The sequence below is a fragment of the Budorcas taxicolor genome, chromosome 14 (assembly GCF_023091745.1).
Source record: "Budorcas taxicolor isolate Tak-1 chromosome 14, Takin1.1, whole genome shotgun sequence".
In the NCBI taxonomy this organism is placed as follows: domain Eukaryota; kingdom Metazoa; phylum Chordata; class Mammalia; order Artiodactyla; family Bovidae; genus Budorcas; species Budorcas taxicolor.
Window position 1 is genome coordinate 65,124,446 of NC_068923.1, and position 20,924 is coordinate 65,145,369.

The 20,924-nt window shown below is 34.6% G+C and overlaps 1 protein-coding gene across 1 annotated transcript in view; it reads left to right on the forward strand.

The window, feature by feature from the left end:
- Positions 1-20,924, forward strand: part of CSMD3 (CUB and Sushi multiple domains 3) — a 1,391,498-nt gene that overhangs the window by 1,046,477 nt on the left and 324,097 nt on the right. The window contains exon 24 of the mRNA XM_052651435.1: positions 5,312-5,468. Coding sequence (XP_052507395.1) covers positions 5,312-5,468 — 157 coding nt within the window. The remainder of the gene's footprint in view (positions 1-5,311; positions 5,469-20,924) is intronic.

Below are 20,924 nucleotides of genomic sequence, written 5' to 3' on the forward strand. Positions count from 1 at the left end.
TATTCTTATGTAAGACTACCAAATTAATTACAATTTTATAACAAATTAGTCTTTTCAAAAAGCTTCATTAATGTTATTAAAGCCTGCAATGCCTTTCACCATATTAATTCTTGAGAAAACCTGAATTCTACATTTCACATAAAAGCAATTCATTATCTGAATTAAGCACTAAATAAGGTGAGACTATTCCTATGGGAGCATGGGAGCGTTCAAGTCCTCTCTGAGCTTCTGTATGCTATTACAGTTTCCTTAGCTTTCTAAATTTCTGAAAACTAAAAGTAGATATTAAGACATATCTCAAAAATAATAATGTCCTTTAGAAAAAGAAAGCATAAGCCCAAATAAATAAAAATATACTTAAATATCCTGTTTTTAAATAGAAAATAAATAAGAAATAATGAGCTCAAAGTTTCTGTGAGATTCTGATCAAACCTGACATAACCACCCTGTACCATAAATTTATTTTAAAATGTAAGACACATTTTGTTTGTTTTATTTTCCTATTTATATGACTGCATTCATATATATTCAAACATAATTAGTCTTTGACTGTATACACTGATTTTTCCTTCCTTGTTGCTTTTATGTGTTCCTATATATTTGAATACACTGAAGTATTTTATTTAGAGGTTAAACAGCATTGACTTGATCATAACTATAAAACTCTTCTGTTTATAAAGCCTTCTAATTAACACTTGCTTTTCATTTTGACCTAAGAATTTATATACACTTCTGAAATTTCATAGCTGAATGATCACACTTCATTTAATTTTGATAATTATACTGGTGCTTCTACATTATTTGTTTTCTGCCTTTTGACTTTACATTGTTAAATAAATGGTAGTTAGCTTTGGTGCTAAATTAGATTCTCCCAGCTGAGTTTAAGATAATTATTTTCATTTGAAAATTTAGCTCCTTTTTCATAAATTCTTCTTCAATGTTTATTTAGAAATCATTTCTTAAATAAAGTTTCTTTTGAAAAAAGCAAAAACTGTGCTTCTGTCTTGAAAAAAATTAATATAAATATGTATCTCCTGTGGCAGACAATTGGGTCATTTTTGAAATTTTTCTTAGGGTTATATATGTGGAATGAAATAAGGGTCTCTGCTGTTGTTAAACTCTTATTATTATTGTTGTTATTATTATTATTACCACTGAAAATTTGAGGAAAAAAATTAGGAGAGACCTTTTTTAAAGTTAAAAGTAAATTTCCATTTCCATTTACTCAATTACAACTACTATTTATTTATATTTCCCCTTTATTTGGTTGTTTTTGACAAACTGAAAGTTCTTAAAATGTATCCACACTTGAAAGCAGAACTAGTTGAATCCAAGAAAACTTATTTATATTTAACATATGAATGAAATTATATGATTGTTAGCAGTAAGAGAAATAAAAGGAAAAAATTCTATGTGGTTGTGTTAGTCACTCAAGTCGTGTCCAACTTTTATGATCCCATGGGCTTTAGCCTGCCAGGTTCCTCTGTCCATGGCATTCTCCAGGCAAGAATACTGGAGTGAGTTGCCATTCCCTCTCCACGGGCTCTTACTGACCCAGGAAATGAACCCAGGTCTTCTGCATTGTAGAAGGATTCTTTACCATCCTAGCTATCAGGGAAGCCTATTCTATGTGGTTACTTTGACAGTATTAACTACAAATTAGATCCACTGGGTCAGTTGGTTACATGGTTTGATTGTGATTGTGTACCTCCAAACACAGGACTTATAAACTACAGCATATATAGAGTCATAATATAACTGTATTCAGAAGTCGATTTATGAGCATAATGAACCTTTGAAACTCAAACACAAAGGTTGTTTTTCCTGACAAGTAATATTTCTTTGTCTCTGAATTATTCCTCATGAGTGCTATTCTTAAGAAATGAAAAGTTGACTCTTATGTACTCAAACAAACAAAAATATTCCTGACCTAACAACCTCAACATTTGCTTCGGCTTTGTTGAAGATAAATTCTTGCTGATAACTAACAGAACTATATTTGTATGATAATTAGATTTCAAGAGGGGTTTCTGGTACTGCCATATAATTTTAGGGAATTATCCATACAGCCCTTTATTTAGAAGTCAAATATTCCTTAAATAGTCAACACATTAAAAAAAAATGACAGAAAGACCTTTTAAAAATAAAAGGGAGACCAGTAAGATGTTTGCTGTTAGGAATTTAGTGAGCACGTTGAATTGATTTTATGACTCACTTCCTCTCTTTCTCACTCTTATTTCCACCTCCTTTTCATTGGTAAAAAAATAAATAAATAAATTTGTGGAGGCTGGAGGTTTATTGTATGAAGCTTTAGAGTACCATGGGCACAAAGGGAGAGAGCAGGAAATGTCTAGACACTGAAGACTTCACAACGTCTGGGCAGAAAAGTTATAAAATGTTGTTAGAAAAGAATACTAGGGGCTCTGAACAAAGCTACATTTATAAAGCATGTTAAATAAAAGCATTGTTGTCTTTGCAATGTTTAAAACCTGTATCTGTAATAAGAAAATATTAAACTATTAGTTCAGTTCAATTGCTTAGTCGTGTCCGCCTCTGCGACCCCATGGACTGTAGCATGCCAGACTTCCCTGTCCATCACCAACTCCCAGAGCTTCCTCAAACGCATGTCCATCAAGTCGGTGATGCCATACAAACATCTCATCCTGTGTCGTCCCTTCTCCTCCTGCCTTCAGTCTTTCCCAGCATCAGGGTCATTTCCAATGAGTCAGCTTGTTGCATCAGCTGGCCAAAGTATCAGTGCTTCATCTTCAGCATCGGTACTTCCAATGAATATTCAGGACAGATTTCCTTTGGGATGGACTGGTTTGATCTTCTTGCAGTCCAAGGGACTCTCAAGAGTCTTCTCTAACACCACAGTTCAAAAACATCCATTCTAGGGTGCTCAGTTTTGTTTACAGTCCAACTCTCACATCCATACATGACCACTGGAAAAACCATAGCTTTTACTAGGTGGACCTTTGTCAGCAGTATAATGTCTGTGCTTTTTAATATGCTGCCTAGGTTGGCCATAGCTTTTCTCTCATGGAGCAAGCGTCTTTTAATTTCACGGCTACAGTCACCATTTGCAGTGATTTTGGAGCCCAAGAAAATAGAGTCTGTCATTATTTCCATTGTTTCCCCATCTATTTGCCATGAAGTAATGGGACTGAATGCCATGATCTTAGTCTTTGAATGATGAGTTTTAAGCCAGCTTTTTCACTCTCCTCATTCACTTTCATAAAGAGTCTCTTTAGTTCCTCTTCACTTTCTGCCATAAGGGTGATGTCATCTGCGTATCTGAGGTTATTGATATTTCTCCCAACAATCTTGATATGATAATGCAATTTGTGTACCAAAAACAGAGACTGGGGAAAGAAAGGGAAGAAAGCAAAGACAGACAGACAGATTGACTTTGTAGAACTTGACTGACCTATTAGTAGAACTTAAAATTTAAGATTTTAATAGAAGATATAAAAAGAGATTAGTTACTGCTGAAAATTTAATTGTTAATGTGAAAGTTCCAGTGGAAGAAAAGCCATAATATAGAGGGAATAGAGATAAATTTCAGATGAAAAATATGTAAAAGAATTACAATGCAATTTGGAGACTGAATATGTAAATAATAGGCATTCAAGATGGACATAAAATAATAAAATATACAGGGAATAATTAAATAAACCAGAACTCAAGAACATTTCCTTGGATTGAAGAATACCTGAATCCATAGATCAAAAAACTCACTATTTTATTTGAATAAATTAGATTATGAAATATAGTAATTTTTTTCTAATTTACTTTGCTAACATAGACATATCTAAAACCTTATAGGGATAATTTGATAAAAAGAAAAAAGTTATACATCAGCTTTTAGTTACAAATTTTAGAAAACATTATAAATAGGTAATCAAATTAAATCCAACAATTTAGCACAAGAAACATATATCATACAAATTAATGTAGTGATAATAACACTTCCATCATGTACCATCTAAGTATCATCTCTTAGGTGACGTGAACATAATGAATACCACTTTGGGGGAATATTGGTGCTTTGGCAAGATCACCAGATTAGAAGTTTAGTGACACAAATTTTACTCTTATGATAGGTCAGAAGTAAGACAGTTTTGGCAAAATATAAGTAACTTTCAGAAGTGTTTTCAACTTTTTATATTTGTTATCATTTGCAGAAGAAGCCCCCAGATTCAACTTCATAAAACTCAGTACTGTGGAATGATATTTGTCAGTTAGAGTTGGTCTTTGTAGGTCAACAAATCATCGTCATATCCAAGGTTTTATCAACTCTAAGAACTAATTTTCACACCGTTGGGAGTAATAGTAAAAATGCATGCCTTAAAAAAGAATGGCAATATGCATTGTTGACAAATCCTCAGTTTAATTACTGTACACTTTTTGGAAAATAATTTGACAATACTGCTACATTTGAGCACCCAAATTCAATGTATTAAATGTATGAAATCTTTCTTACTGAAATACAAGTACCAAAGAGAAATATGAGATAATATGTAAAAGGTGTTTTTTTCAGGATCACTTTTAGTGGCAAAGATGTTTGTTAATATAGGAATGTTAATTGTTAATATAGGAATGGTAAGGCAAGTTGTGATAGTGTAACTGGATGAAATATTACCCAGTTCTCAAAAGCAAGAATTTATATCTACTGACGTGAAGAAATGTCTATAATGCTTTGATAAGATAAAGCAAATTAGAGGACAATGAGAGGCTACCCTTTCAGAAGAATGGGAATGAGGTAGGGATCTTTGGGAAGGTATCAGTTTTGTTTTGTATTTTTTGCCTTGTTAAATCAGTTTCTAAAAGCATTTAGCACCTTTTTAGCATTTTTAAAGTATCAAAAATTAAATAAGTTAAAAGGTGTGGATAAATAGAATGTACAAAGAAGCAAGTATATTTTATATTAATCATGTTATTAGAAAACCAGGTGTTTGGTGCCCTTGAGAAAGTTCAGAACAACAACCAACCAACCAATGCTCAATTTTAAATTGTCTGCCATAAAAAAGCATTTTTTTAAAAATAAGAGCAAAAACTTTATAACGTAAGTTTGAGTGTTACTTAGTGTCTACTGAGATTGAAATAGTAAAATTTTCCATGTGGAGTCTTAACTCTCTTACTGTGACATTTGTAAAGTCAGTTAATGATATATGCGGTTTTTCTTGGAAAACATGTAATGACTTGATTTGGGGAGTGTAATCGCTCATTTTCTTCATAAATATAAATACATGCTCAGAATTGTGTATTATTTACACATTTTCGTTTTAATTGTAAATATATCTTGCAGATTTATGATGGAAAAGATAAAACAACTCATCTCCTAGGTGCTTTTACTGGTGCGTCTATGCGAGGACTGACGCTTAGTAGTACTTCAAACCAGCTCTGGCTAGAATTTAATTCTGATTCTGAAGGGACAGATGAAGGCTTTCAACTTGTCTATACCAGTAAGTATTTTGGGAGAAAAAAAAAAATGGCCAAACACTGATGCTAAATACTTACTAGTAATTGCAATACACCACATGAAGTAATATTCAACATTTGATTATCAATTTGAAGTTTACAACTCCCTTCCATGTATATAATTTAATTTGACCCTAACAACTTCAAAAATTATAGGTATTCTAGTTATTGCTATTTTATGGTTGAAACAATAGGTTCAGAAAGTTTAAGTAATATGTGACTTTGAACTTATTTATTTATATACTTTAAAATAACGGTATTCTCCCCATGAAATGTTTAAGAAGTACAATTAAACTTTTTAATGAATGGGAACCCAGGGCTTGAGTTCCTACCTGTCACTGCAAAACATATGCAATACATGTGTGTTAGTTATAGTTAGTCAGCCTTTAATGATAACTGGATGGTTTCAGATGATTTTACACTGAAGAATAGCTAAGATTTTAGTTTGCTTTGCTTTTTTGTAAAATTGTCTTGTTAAAAATATATTTATATAGAACTATTGTGTTACACTCAAATCAGCTTTCTGACACTTAAACAGGTAGAAGCTCATAGACTGAGAATCACTGAAAACCATAAGTGGGTTACATCAATTATTATATGAACAAAATGAATTTATTTTACTGGTATCATAATAAGATGTAGACTAATTACATCAATGAGAGTTAAATTATATTCTTTACTGTTAGAATACTTGAAAAATCAAATGAGTTCTATAAATTTTCTCGAGAAGTCAGGTGAATGAAAATTCTTACAGAAATTGCAAAATTGAAAAGGTTACAGCATCAAAGATATTCACATGGGATTCAAAAGGTAATTGGAATCAAATTATTGTTTGTGGAAATACAGTCAAGAGACATAATATGAGATATGATTCTTTCTCCTTGTTTATTTCAAGTTTTTTTTTTCCTAAACTGTGCTAGAATTGTTACATCATTAACACTAGTTAAATTAACAAAGTGATGTTCAATACATATTTTTAAACCCTGAGAACTGTTGTATGTACTGTGATTTCCTGTGAAGTGCTCCCAAAGACAAATGAAAATCCAAGCAAATTGTGTTTACAGATATTGCTGTGTGATGGACTAAAAGTAACAGTGCTGTGGCTTATTGCTCAAATATAATCGCTGCCATGTGCTCAGAAGGGCAAATGTTTCTTAATCTGCTTTCCTCTTTCCTTTTTTTTTTTTTTTTCCCTCTGAGAGGGCTGGTGACATTTTTCAACTCATGGCTCTGTGTTTACATAATGGTCTTTCTTTGTTCTGCATCATTTTATATTTTTCTTTGTCTAAAATGTCAATGCGGTTAAAAAAGAAACCTAAATTTCCTTTTCTAGTATTTAAATTCTATGTAATGTGAGATTATTGATGCAAAGATACTGGACTTTGTAGCCATACCTGAATTTGAAATTGTATAGGATGCTCAGGAGTCTGGAATGAGTAAAATCATTGACTTCTTTGTCATTGCTGTGAACTACTGCTTGTGCTTATCAAAGGAAAAAAAAAGAAATGCTTGAAAAGAAAAGACTTGAAGTCATTTTTTTTCCTTAATGATTCTGGCTGTTCATTATAGGATATGCATCATTATGAAGATAGAAGGCTGTAGAATTGGGAAAAGAGTATAAAAGCAATTATTTTTTTAAAAAAAGGGCAGACATACATCTGTAAATATTTTTCCAGTCTCAAAACTGAAACTAAAATGTTTCAGTCTCAAATCTGGAATTAAATGTTTATAGTCTACTTCAAAGGTGTCCCTGAATATCACCAGGTCAGTAAATGCTTCTAAGATTTTCTGATTCAATGGCTATGTGCTGAGCTCCTTTGTTGAGGAAGGCCCTGGAAGCAGTGGCACATCAGCTATTAACTGTATTTCTTCCTAAGTGTCACTTCTGAGTTTTACAATGGCAGCCTTTCTATCAGCACATATCTGCAATGATCTTAATAGTTAACCATACAGGTCCTATCTTTGAAGGAAGTTACTTCTCATTCTCCAAGTATACTTTGGTTTCCAGCCTTAGACTCTTGTACCCAGGCTTCTTTTTTCTTTCAGTATGCCCCATCCACCTGTGGCATCAATTGAACTGTTCAACTTCAAGACCATTTCAAACATTTCCCTACTAGGCTTACCCTGACTCCTTCAGCCACAGTTAGTCTACTTTTTAACACTTCTTTTGCAGTAGTCTGTATCCACAGCTATATAGCTCTTATCACATGGTATTGTGGTTATGTTTTTTGTTTGTTTGGGTTTTCTTGCAAGCATATTATGCATAATTCTTCATGAGGCCATTTCACTTCATAATGCCTTTAGTCAGTTTTAGATCAATTACAAGTTTTCACATATATTGGTAAATTAACATGTACTCTGAATACTGATTTTATAAAATATTTTTTGTGATATAGAAGATTCTACTAGGCCACATATTTTATATTCCTTAAATTCTTAGATGGAGTAATTAACTTCTGAACATGAGAGAATTTGCTAAGGTGTGCAGACATGGGGGAAAATGGAAAAGAACATGTTTTGTGTTTGGATCCCTGTATCCAGTTATTTTTAATCCCACCTCTGCCATTCTGTGGTATGTTCCCCTTAAAATTATTCCACCTTTGTTTCTGGAATATGAGAGAACACTATGAGATGCAGAGGAGTTCTAGTATTCATATTCAGAGGATTTAGAGGCAGGAGAGAGGAAATTTGGCTAGGGCAGATCAGGTTAGGATTCATGAATGAGGTAGTATTAAAGATTGTGTTGGTGGATCACAGAAAGAAATGGTGGACTGTATTCCAGGCAAAGAGAACAGGATAAAGAAAGACACAGAGATTAGAAAGAGCATGCTAAATAAGCACATTCAAGGCAAATAGAGTAAATAGCTTAATTCGGATTAATCCCACTTGCCTAGCTTCTCACAATTCTAAGTTTAGCATAAGCAGGCTTTTTATGACCATCCTTATTAATGACACCTGCTCTATGTAATGATAGTCATAGATAGAATTGCATTTTCCTGAGATTAAAATGAAGAGATATTTTAGAACAAGCCTTTAAGTTATATTTTATTTCAACTGTCTTATTGGTGCATTCATTATATAATCACTGGGAATAGCTAATGGACTAGTAGAAACAGTTGAGATGCTGCTTTTGGCTTCAAGGTAAACCTAGGGCCTTCCCAGAGAGCTCAGTGGTAAAGAGTGTGCCTGCCAAGCAAGAGATGGAGGTTTGATCCCTGTGTTGGGAAAATCCCCTAGAAAAGAAAATGGCAACCCACTGAAGTGTTCTTGTCTGGGAAATCCCATGGAAGAACCTGGCGGGCTATAGTCCATGGAGCCGCAAAGAGTCGGACACAACTTAGCAAATAAACAGCAGCAGCAATAGTAAATTTAAACATGGCTTAAACAGCCAGGCTTTATGTTAATTATATAAGACCTGTGAAGAGAAAAAAGGTAAGCAGGTCCTGATTCAGTTGCTAAACCTAGGTTACAAGGGGCCATGCTCCTTTTTTGTTATGGCATTCCTACTATGTTCACTTTTTGTTCTCATGATTGTTGTGACATGGTCGCAAGATGGCTACTTTAACACTGGGCATATTCAAGGCAAAAAGAAGGAGGTACTGTTTACCATATATGTCCCTTCCATCAGGAATGCAAAACTTGTGTCAGACATTCTGTTATCCTTCTTTGTCCAAAATAGGGCTATATGGATAAATTTCCCAGCAAGGGAAGCTGGAAAAATGAAGTATTTGTCAGACTAAAGTATTGGATTATTATTTGACTATCATGATATACTACTGCCTGCTATGCTTCAGTTATTGCTGGAAGCAAAATCAAGCTTTTATTCATGAGGGAGAAGAAAAGATAGACTGAGAAGACAGTGTACAGTGTCTCCTATGATGCACAGCTGTAACAGATATTCCAAAAAAAGTGTTAAAAGATATTATATTAATAGATGCCTCTATGATTAGTGGTATCAGGAAAGTACAGAGACCCTTGAGTACCTAGAAAGGAAAAGCATTTGGTTCACCCATTATCAACAGTTTTAGTTATAGTCTACTAAGAAGACCATGAGCTTCTCTGTCTTTCCTTCACCAATAAATAAATTATAACATACCTGGTACGAAAATGCTACAGCACATTTGAAGGAAGAAAATGTCCCATTCCTTTACTTTTCTGAAGCAAATTAAATCTCTTCAGTCTTCATCCTTCAGAGTTGTGAAGAATAATCTTATTTAGTTTTTTGTACAGATATCCTTCTTCTCCAAAATTAGTTTCTTAGTCAACTGTAGTTTGATTTAGAGAAATGAAGCGTGGATGGCCACATGGGTTGGATATAAAACATCTGTGACAAACTTGGTCAGACCTTGACTAACATTAAGTGAAATTGAAGTCGCTCAGTCATGTCCAACTCTTTGCGACCCCATGGGCTATAGCCTACCAGGCTCTTCTGTCCATGGGATTTTCCAGGCAATAGTCCTGGAGTGGATTGCCATTTCCTTCTCCAGGGGATCTTCCCAACAGAGATTGAACCCAGGTCTCCTGCATTGTAGACAGATGCTTTACCGTCTGAGCCACCAGGGAAGTCAACATTCCCTAATGACTAACATTAGGGAATCCAATTGCTCTTCCATCCCTCCAGCCTCTCAGAATTAACTCCCTCCTTGAGTTAAACCACTCTTCCATTCGTTTCAAAAATGGCTAATAATTACGCTTGCCCTCGAGAAATCTGAAATTTATTCCAACCAAAGTTCTAGATGAGACATATTTTCAGGTGCTTTATACAACACAAATTAATTAAATCTGTAGTTGTGTTTTCCTGGACAATGTAGGGAAGTACAGTGAGAGAAAATTACCATTGCCTTGTTCTAAAGTTAGAAGAGCAGATCAGAAATTAGGATCTCAATAATATATCCTCCATAATACATCACTCTGATCTGGATAATTCAATAATAGAAGTGGGCAGAACTTAATACGTTACTCTAGCCAGATCCCCTCAGCCCCTCAATACACATTCAAGAATGTATTCCTTAATCTGATGTCTTTCACTGTATTTCTCTCTGAAGGCTGAGCTGTAGAAATGTTGCTCCTTTTTTGGTCCATAAATCTTGTCTTCTCTTTTAGTCCTCTATTGGAATTAACTTATCAACATAGAATTTATTCATTGAATCATAGGTTTAAATTTTGTCTTTCTCCATTGGAACTGTTTATGCTCTGGGGATGAAGAGAACACTAAAGACAAAGTTCCTGCTCACATGGAGTCAATGTTTTAGTGAGACAAGGCAGAAAACAAAAATGTTAACAAAAGATAAAAGAACTGCATGTAGAAATAATTTGCAATAGGGTGATAGGATACATAATATGGAAGATGAGTCTACTATATCCAGTTTATTCAAGAACTGTGTCTCAGGAGGTATCACCTGATTTGATATCTGAATTATAATAAGAGATCTGAGAGTAGCAGATTGTAGGCAGATAGATCAGCAAATACAAAGGCCTAAGAGAAGACTTCAGCTTGAGTTATTTGGCTGGAGGTGCATAAGAAAGCTTGGGGCGGGTGCACTGGGATGACCCAGAGGAATGGTATGGGGAGGGAGGTTGGAGGGGGGTAAACGATTGGGAACATGTGTACACCTGTGGCAGATTCATGTTGATTATGGCAAAACCAATACAATATTGTAAAGTAATTAGCCTCCACTTAAATAAATTTAAATTTTTTTAAAAAAGAGTAAAACACTAGTAATGCAAAAGCAATCACTTTGTGAAAAAGTTAACTGGCTAATTTGACATTTTTAGATTAGTCATTTTTCTAAATTCCATGCCTTAACCATTATCTTCCTAGGTTTTAAGTGCCCTTGTGAAATTTTGTGAAGAAAATTTTTATAAACGTGTTTTTTCCATAAATTTAGAAACATCAAGGTGGATTATTCTTCTTTTAGAAATTTTATATTAAATCAGAAACTTTAAAACCTATTATATGTATTCAATGTAATTAAATAGAATGATTATAAAATATATATAGATTTTTTCAATAAAATTAAATATAAAAATAAAACACCTTGTATTAGCAAAAGAAAAGAAAGGAGAATTATACAAAATGAAAGGTAAAGATTGAAGCTAGACAAGGGTGAGGTGGACTATAGTATGGGACTTAGATTTTATTTAAAAGGCACACAGAGATATTTAACATTATTTTAAGCATTAAATATCAGTGAAAAATAATAGCTAACATTTATTTACTATCAACTAGACAGGGGAGCCTGGTGGGCTGCCATATATGGGGTTGCACAGAGTCGGACAAGACTGAAGCGACTTAGCAGCAGCAGCAGATACAGATGTAACTATGAGGGAAGTACTATTATCCCCAGTGAGAAGAGGAGGAAAAACAAAGCACAGAAAAGTTGTTACTTGCCCAAGGTGACATACCTCATAAATGCAGATATGGAAATTTAGTTGAGGAGCTCTGCCTATAGAATTCCCAAACGTAATCACTATACTATATTATCTCCATTTAAGTTTTGGATATTTTATATTTAAAATTCCATGAATTTACATTTTTGTTGTTGAACTACATGTAAAAAATATAATAATTTTTTTAAAATGTTAATGTGATTCCTTCTAAATAAATTTCTGTCCTTTTATACTTAAGAATCTGAATAATTTGTTATTGGCCAAATTCACTATCAAAGAATGATTTAGGCCTATTGTTCATGACATCTTTAAACTTTATGTCTTCAAAATATTCTTCATTGAAGATTCTACTAGCTGTATTCATTTATAGTTATCCCACTTTCATTCAATAGAAAGGAACTGGGTATTTTAACCAACCATCCATTGAAAAACTAAACTACACCTTTTTGATTGATTATAGCATTGTCTTCTCAAAAGCTGATCTGGCAAATGCTTATGATACCCATTTGTTAGACATTACCTCTGGGCTCAGATGCCTTCTTGTTGTCACCTCTGCACATTTAATTTTCTAAAAATCCCATTTGAGAAATGTCCATTATCCCAAGGATATTGTTCAGATATATTTATATGTTCTTAGCTCTTGAGTTTTGTTGCTTGAAATAATTTGGTAATCCACATGGAACATGTCCATTTCAAATTCTGTATTCAAATTAAAGATGAGCAGTAGCCAACTTGTGATAGCATCTTGTATACTAGCTTTATAAATATAAATTACCCTATTTAAACTCTTTAGTTGCCAATAAAGTTTTGGCAATGTTAACAATGAAAAATAATCAGATATCCTATTAATGCTAACTCTACTCATAATTTATTTAATGCAAATACAAGTAGAAAATAAATGAATTATAAGGAAGCAACAAAGTTAGTCTATTTGAATCTATATCCTATAAACTTAACAGGTACATTTAGCACTTCTGTTACTCTTTAAATATTGAAAATTAATGAGGTGATAAATGAAGTATTGACTAAGGCTGCATTATATAGAACAAGGTATTCTAACTAAAATGCTAAAGAAATATTTCTTGATTACCTGTCATTTATATATACAATGTTGTTTATAATTTCTTCATGTTAGAATAACAAGCCATTTTTATAACCTTCACATCCCAAAAGTTTTGTAAATCTTGAACTTTAATATCTAATGACCTACTAACATACACCTTTTTAAAGTTAACTTCTGGCAGATTGAAGACATATGTGAGTGTCAAAACTTTACAATGCTTAGAAAAAAATGTGACCTACAGTAGCTGTGTCTTTAATGTGAAGAAAGATTTCTCAAAGAAGATAGACAAGCAAAAATCTGTCAATACTCAGTAGCATCCATGCCCTTCTATGCACTTCTTTTAAGTGTAGAGTCTAAAAATCTGGCAACTACATATCTCCTGCCCTTGCCAGCTAAAACCTCTGCTTGGATTCCATGAAATAAAGGTAATCCGGTGAGAGCTGAAAGACAGGATGGATAAAGAAGCCATTATTTTTCACCAAAATATGTAGGCAAGAGTGTGGCGCTGGCAGGTGCTTGTATGTGGTGGCAGCTTCCCTGAATTGCTGGATTCCTGAAAGCCAGCAGTGATCCTTGACCTTCACACTCTCTGCATTTCTTTGTATTTTCCCCTCTAATTTCTTGTACTGAATTTTAGCAACTGAAAATATCAAATGCCTTCTGTTTTACTGAAGACCAGTAAATAAGTCCCAGTCCTTATTATTATTATGTTTTTTACAAATCTCTTTAGCTAAATATACCATAAACAAGATTTTTTCAGTTCAGTCGCTCAGTCATGTCTGACTCTTCGCAACCCCATGGACTGCAGCACATCTGGCTTCCCTCTCCATCACCAACTCCCGGAGCTTACTCAAGCTCATGTCCATTGAGTCAGTGATGCCATCCAACCATCTCATCCTCTGTTGTCCCCTTTTCCTCCCGCCTTCATTCATTCCCAGCATCAGGGTCTTTTCAAATGAGTCAGTTCTCATCAGGTGGTCAAAGTATTGGAGTTTCAGCTTCCGCATCAGTCCTTCCATGAATATTCGGGACTGAATTCCTTTAGGATTGACTGGTTGGATCTCCTTGCTGTCCAAGGGACTCTCAAGAATCTTCTCTAAGACCGCAGTTCATAAGCATCAATTCTTCGGTGCTCAGCTTTCTTTATAAGTCCAACTCTCACATCCATACATGACTACTGGAAAAACCATAGCTTTGACTAGACGGACCTTTGCTAGCAAGATTTTTAAATGATATATAATTAGAAGGAGATATTTACAATATAGTAGAAAAGCCCAGTGGCTCAGATGGTGAAGAATCTGCCTGCAATGTGGGAGACCTGAGTTCTATCTCTGGGTTGGGAAGATCCCCTGAAGGAGGGCATGGTGACCCACCTCAGTATTCATGCCTGGAGAATCTGCACGGATAGAGAAGCCTGACAGCTACAGTCCATAGGGTTGCAAAAACTTGGAGGCGACTGGGCAAATAAGTACAACACAGCACAGAAAAACATATACTCCATAGAAAGAAATCCTACAAATCAATTTAAAAATAGCCCAGAAAAACATATGGGCAAAAAAAAAAAAATTCACAGTAGAGGATATTCCAGTACAATAATCATAGACAAAAAGTGCTTGATAGAAATTAAGAAATGAAAATTAAAGTCAAAATACTTTTCTATTGCACACTCCTAAAATTGGTCAAAATCAAAAAGCAGTATGATACTAAATGTTTATAATAATTGGAAGAACTTGAAATTCATGAACTTTGGGATAAATTGGTATAGTCACATAGGAGATATTTGGTGATATCTAGTAAAATTCATTTTTAGACATGACTGAAAGTGAAAGTGAAGTTGCTCAGTCATGTCTGACTCTTTGCGACCCCATGGACTATAGCCTACCAGACTTCTCTGTCCATGGGCTTTTCCAGGCAAGAATTCTGGAGTGGGTTGCCATTTCCTTCTCCAGGGGATCTTCCTGACCCAGGGATCAAACCCGGGTCTCCTGCATTGTAGGCAGACACTTTACCCTCTGAGCCACCTGTACCAATTATGCATAAACTAAATGGCTGATGGTAAAATTTAACATTCAGGCAAAGCTAAATCCCACTATATCCCTGACTGATATACAAATGTGTGACGTACAAATTTAACAATGGTGCACAAATGTATGATCCCACTATCCCAGAATGATATACAAATGTATGAAGACACAAACTAGTATATTTAATAATATCACTTATTTTCTCATGGGCTTCCCAGGTGCCACTAGTGGCATAGAATCCACCTGCCAATGCAGGAGACATAGGAGATGTTGGTTTGATCCCTGGGTCGGGAAGATCCCATGGAGAGTGGACGTGGCAACCTACTCCAGTATTCTTGCCTGAAGAATTCCAGGAGCAGAGGAGCCTGCCAGGCTCCATGGGGTAGTAAAGAGTCAGACATGACTTAGCATGCACACAATTATTATTACTATTTTACTAACCAGATAGAACATCAACCTATGTGAATACACAATATTCATAAATAAGTTGAGCAGAAATTATACTGAGGCAGAGATTGAACTATTTTCTTTCATTAGGTCAAGACCGATTAACAGATTTTGATTTATTCTTGAGAAAATTATCTTTGTTATTTATTTATTTATTTATTTTAATTACTTTACAATATTGTAGTGGTTTTGCCATACATTGACAAAAATCAGCCATGGGTGAACATGTGTTCCCCATCCTGAACCTACCTCCCACCTCCCTCCCCATCCCATCCCTCTGGGTTATCCCAGTGCACCAGCCCTGAGCACCCTGTCTCATGCATCGAACCTGGACTGGCGATCTGTTTCACATATGATAATATACATGTTTCAATGATAATTTCTCAAATCATCACATCCTCATCTTCACCCACAGAGTCCAAAAGACTGTTCTATACATCTGTGTCTCTTTTGCTGTCTCGTATATAGGGTTATTGTTATCATCTTTCTAAATTCCATATATATGCGTTAGTGTACTGTATTGGTGTTTTTCTTTCTGGCTTACTTCACTCTGTATAATAGGCTCCAGTTTTATCCACCTCATTAGAACTGATTCAAATTGATCTTTGAATCCCTGCATGATACATAACCCATAGAAACACTTGCATATGTGCAAATGAGGACATGGAAGTGTAGCATTTTTATAACAGTGAATCATGTAAGCAATATAACAATACAAATACCCACCAGCTGGAGAATAAGTAAATCAATTTTAGGGTATACATCCTATGGAATATCACTGGTAGTTAAAATGAGTAAACTATATGTGTAAGTGTATGTGTGTGTAAATGTAACAGTAGAAACACAATGCTGCACACAAAAAAATAAAGCCTCGAAAGAATGTTATCTTAATTATATAATTTATAAAATGTGTAAATGCTTACAAACCATACTATATATTGTTCATTGAAATATAGATGTTTTAAAATATAAATTGGACTTTCCTGATGGCTCAGTGGTTAAGAATCCACCTGCCAATGCAGGAGATGAAGGCAATGACAATCCAGTCCAGTATGTCTTCCTGGGAAACCCCATGGACTGAGGAGCCTGGCAGACTACAATCCATGGGGTCACAAAGAGTTGGACATGACTTGGAGACTAAACAACAACAAAAACATGTAAATTATATGTAAAAATAATATACTAATTCAGAATATTTGGTAGTTCTCAGTAGAGGAAGACTAGAAAGGAATTAGAACCAAACATAAATGGAGTTTTAAGTTACTTAGCATTAGACTAAGATCATGACATCTGGTCCCATTACTTCATGGCAAATAGTTGGGGAAACAGTGGAAACAGTGACAGACTTTATTTTGGGGGGCTCCAAAATCACTGCAGATCGAGACTGCAGCCATGAAATTAAAAGACACTTGCTCCTTGAAAAAAAAGCTATGAACAACCTAGACAGCATGTTAAAAAGCAGAGACATTACTTTACCAACAAAAGTCCGTCTAGTCAAAGCTATGGTTTTTCTAGTAGTTGTGTATAGATGTGAGAGTTGGACTATAAAGAAAGCTGAGCACTGAAGAATTTATACTTTTGAATTGTGGTATAAGAGAAGGCTCTTGAGAGTCCCTTGGACTGCAAGGAGATCAAACCAGTCAATCCTAAAGGAAATCAGTCCTGAATATTCATTGGAAGGACTGATGCTGAAGCTGAAACTACAATACTTTGGCCACCTGATGCAAAGAACCGACTTATTTGAAAAGACCCTGATTCTGGGAAAGATTGAAGGTGGGAGGAGAAGGGGATGACAGAGGATGATTTGGTTGGGTGGTATCACTAATGCAATGGACATGAGTTTGAGTAAGTAAGCTCCGGGAATTGGTGATGGACAGGGAAGCCTGACATGCTGCAGTCCACGGGGTCGCAAAGAGTCAGACATGACTGAGCAACTGAACTGAACTGAGCATTATTTATGAATAACAATATTAATGTGAATATGAATCAATTAGTATAAATATTAATCTGAAAAGTAATCTGAACTAATATTACTATTAATCTGAAACAACTATCAATAGAACCAGATGATGAAGTTTTTATATCTTTCTCTTCTCTTATAGATATCAAATAGTAATTTTCAAATGTTAGGAACCTTTAAAGAAGATTTCTTCTTTATGATGGCAGGAAGGAAATTAGAACTCAGTTTAAGTTATTCAGAAAGTCAAAAAGATTTAGATAAATGAGAATCTCCAGTTGATTTTTGCTCCAGGAGTTTTAATTTCATCACAGTATCAAATTACACAAGGAATGGTGAATATTTATAGTATATGGTTTTTCATACACATCTTTATTTAATTGTCATTTTCATGTATTTGAGCTTTTCAGTGAAAAGACTGGCAGCAGAATGTTTCCATAAAGATAAGGCACTTCTGAATATTTATGAATAAGCAACAATAATTCCACCAAATTGGACTAAATTGTGTTGTGCTTTGTAGCTTACATACTATTGTCCATGTGCATTTTCATCTACAATGCAAAGTATTATAAATTATCTTAATTTGCAAAGAGTGTCTCCATTATACCTCATCACCAGCAATTGCCAACCACATTTACAGAACATTCAAATTAAAGGAGGGAGGATGAATTTGGTAATAAACCTTAAAAAGAGAGCTTGATTTCCATTTTTACTTTGATAAATGATACATGGTAAAACTCAAAAGTGGCTGAATCTTGAATAATAAACTGAATATTGTGTCTGGTAGAAGGAATTCAAGCTTGATACTTTTGAGCAGAGATATTTTAAACGTACTCTTTACTATACAGAGTCATACAAAATATGTCCTAAAAATTTTGTTACTATTTCTACTGTTTCTACTTCTTTTATTGCAAGACTGACTTGCTCAGCAACCTCTGACCTCTTGTATGACTCTGAAGCTGTTTGCATTTGCCTTATTTTAACATATTTCCACCCAAATGAGGTTGTCACAAATTAATCCATACAGGAATTTCCTGCAGTTTTTTTTTAAGTCTATCATAAATTTCATCAAAATTACTTTAGCTTAATTTTCAGATGTCACCTGGAGATAACTGCCCTGAGAATAGCATTCATTCATGAACATTATTGCACATCTGTTATGTGCCAGATTTTGTGCTGTGAAGGCTTTGGGGGAAAGAGAAAAAAGTGAAATAAGCCCAATCTATAGGAAAAAAAAGAAAATAAACAAATGATTGTAAATTAATGAAGATATGTGAAATAGTTCTGTTGGTTGGAAGAGAAAGGAAAGATGAAGAACCCTTCAAAGAGACTAAGAGGAGGCTCCTTATGTTCTCCAAGAGCTAAGATAGCCCTCAGCATACAGAAATTAAAGTATAAATTTGGTACTTTTAGCTGTACATTTCTGGTAATTGTATGCTTGTTTTGACACTCTGGGAAGTCAGTACTACAAATTAATGACTTGACATCAGTGAGCTAAAATATGCTTTTTTGCTTTCTAGTTCAAATTTAGATTAATTTGGTCAAGGATCTATGCCCACAAAAAACATACAGATCTCTTTTTGAATATCATATGATTTAAGATGCACAGAAGTTATTCTCTTCTCCAATATTATTTGTCTTGGAATCATAGATTTCCCTCATCCATGAAGCTATCTAGAATTTTATCGTAGTCCTCTAGTCTCAGAAGGTATAACTGATATAATTTAACATCTAGTTGGGAAATAATGACGGACAAGGAAGACTGGCACACTGCACACCAGTGTGGGATCTCTGTGGGATCGCAGAGAGTTGGACATGACTTAGTGGCTGAACAATAACAAGCAGTTAATTATCTTTGTCACATTATATCATTATATCATTTATCTTGTTATTATTGTTTAGTGGCTAAAGTCAAGTCTGACTCTTTTGTGACCCCATGGACTGTGGCCTTGCCAGGCTCCACTGTCCATGGGATTTACCAGGCAAAGATACTGGAGTGGGTTGTCATTTTCTTATTCAGAAGATCTTCCTGACTCAAGGATCAAACCTGTGTCTCCTGCACTGGCAGGCAAGTTCTTTGCCATTTTGTCACAAGGGAGCCCATCATTTAACTTACATTTATAGAATTTATAAAACACTAAGTACAGAAGAATTCTATAGCTAGAAGATTTAGATTTTTGTAACTAGTGTCATATTTGATTTACCTTCTGACGTACCCTTTTCTAGTTCTTTCAGGATCTTAGGAGCAAATTGTGCTATGACTGTTTCATTTTTAATATTCACCTTTATTAATTTTATTCTGAATAGGCACAGTACGTATACTGGATCTAAAGAGATTAATTCTTATTTAAGTGATAGAATTGATGAATTAAATATAATAATAATAATAATAGTAGTAAGTATGTCAGCATCCCTTCGACCTAGTCCTTACCTCTGTAGTAACACAATGAAAATCAGATGGAAAAACTTACCACATGACCAAGGACAGGGAATAAGAGAAATGGACTTGCTGTGCTTGAGAGAGTTATCTCTCTCTCTCTCCTCTCCTGAAAGGAGGAAGGAAAACTTTTGCTCTTTGGAGATGGGATGGAAATAATTCTGTTTTTATTCTAACCTTAGTAATGTAAATTTAGGATTTCAACAGTCAGATTAACCTCCTGTGTCTCCAGTTTTTATAATCTAGAGATTTCTGTAAAGTCCTGGGTCTCATTCTTCCTTAAGATGTAAACACAGATCCCCTCCAGAGGTACCTTAATCTCTCTGGAATTCTCTCACTACTCATATAAACATATCTTCTCAATCACAAGCTTCCAGCTAAAGTCATGTGGAAAGCCCCAACTCTTTAGAAATCAAAAATATTTATTTTTATGAACTACTTTTTTTTTTCTTGTGAGAAGTTTTGAGAGTTGTGTATTCTGAAGGGAGAATATAAAAATTCAGAGTTCTTCAGACTGATTACTGGGTTATATTAACTCTTGCTAGTCATTTTAAATATGTCTATTTCATTTTCTTCCAAGACTATAAAAGTAAAGCAATCTAAAGTTATGTTTGCATTGGATGTATTTGTTACCTGAACAGTTGTGGTTTCACATATTTTAAATGAATTTTAAACTTTTCGTGATTTGATCCTAATAGTTACATTGGTCAGAATCTATTAGTTGCAAATCACTTGAAGCAGGAAAGAATGTTAGTACTATAACACGTTATGATACAGTCATAGAGACCATGGGGTATCATTGCTAAATTTGAATAATACGACAAATTTTAATTTTTTGAGGAAAAAAAACTCTCTCTGGTGGCTGTAAGTAAGTAAGTAAGTAAGTGAAGTCGCTCAGTCATGTCCGACTCTTTGTGATCCCGTGGACTGTAGCCTACCAGGCTCCTCTGTCCATGGGATTCTCCAGGCAAGAATACTGGAGTGGGTTGCCATTTCCTTCTCCAGGGTGTCTTCCCGACCCAGGGATCAAACCCAGGTCTCCCGCATTGGAGGCAGACACTTTAACCTCTGAGCCACCAGGGAAGCTGTATGCTATCAAAATTAAATATTTTAAGTAATAAA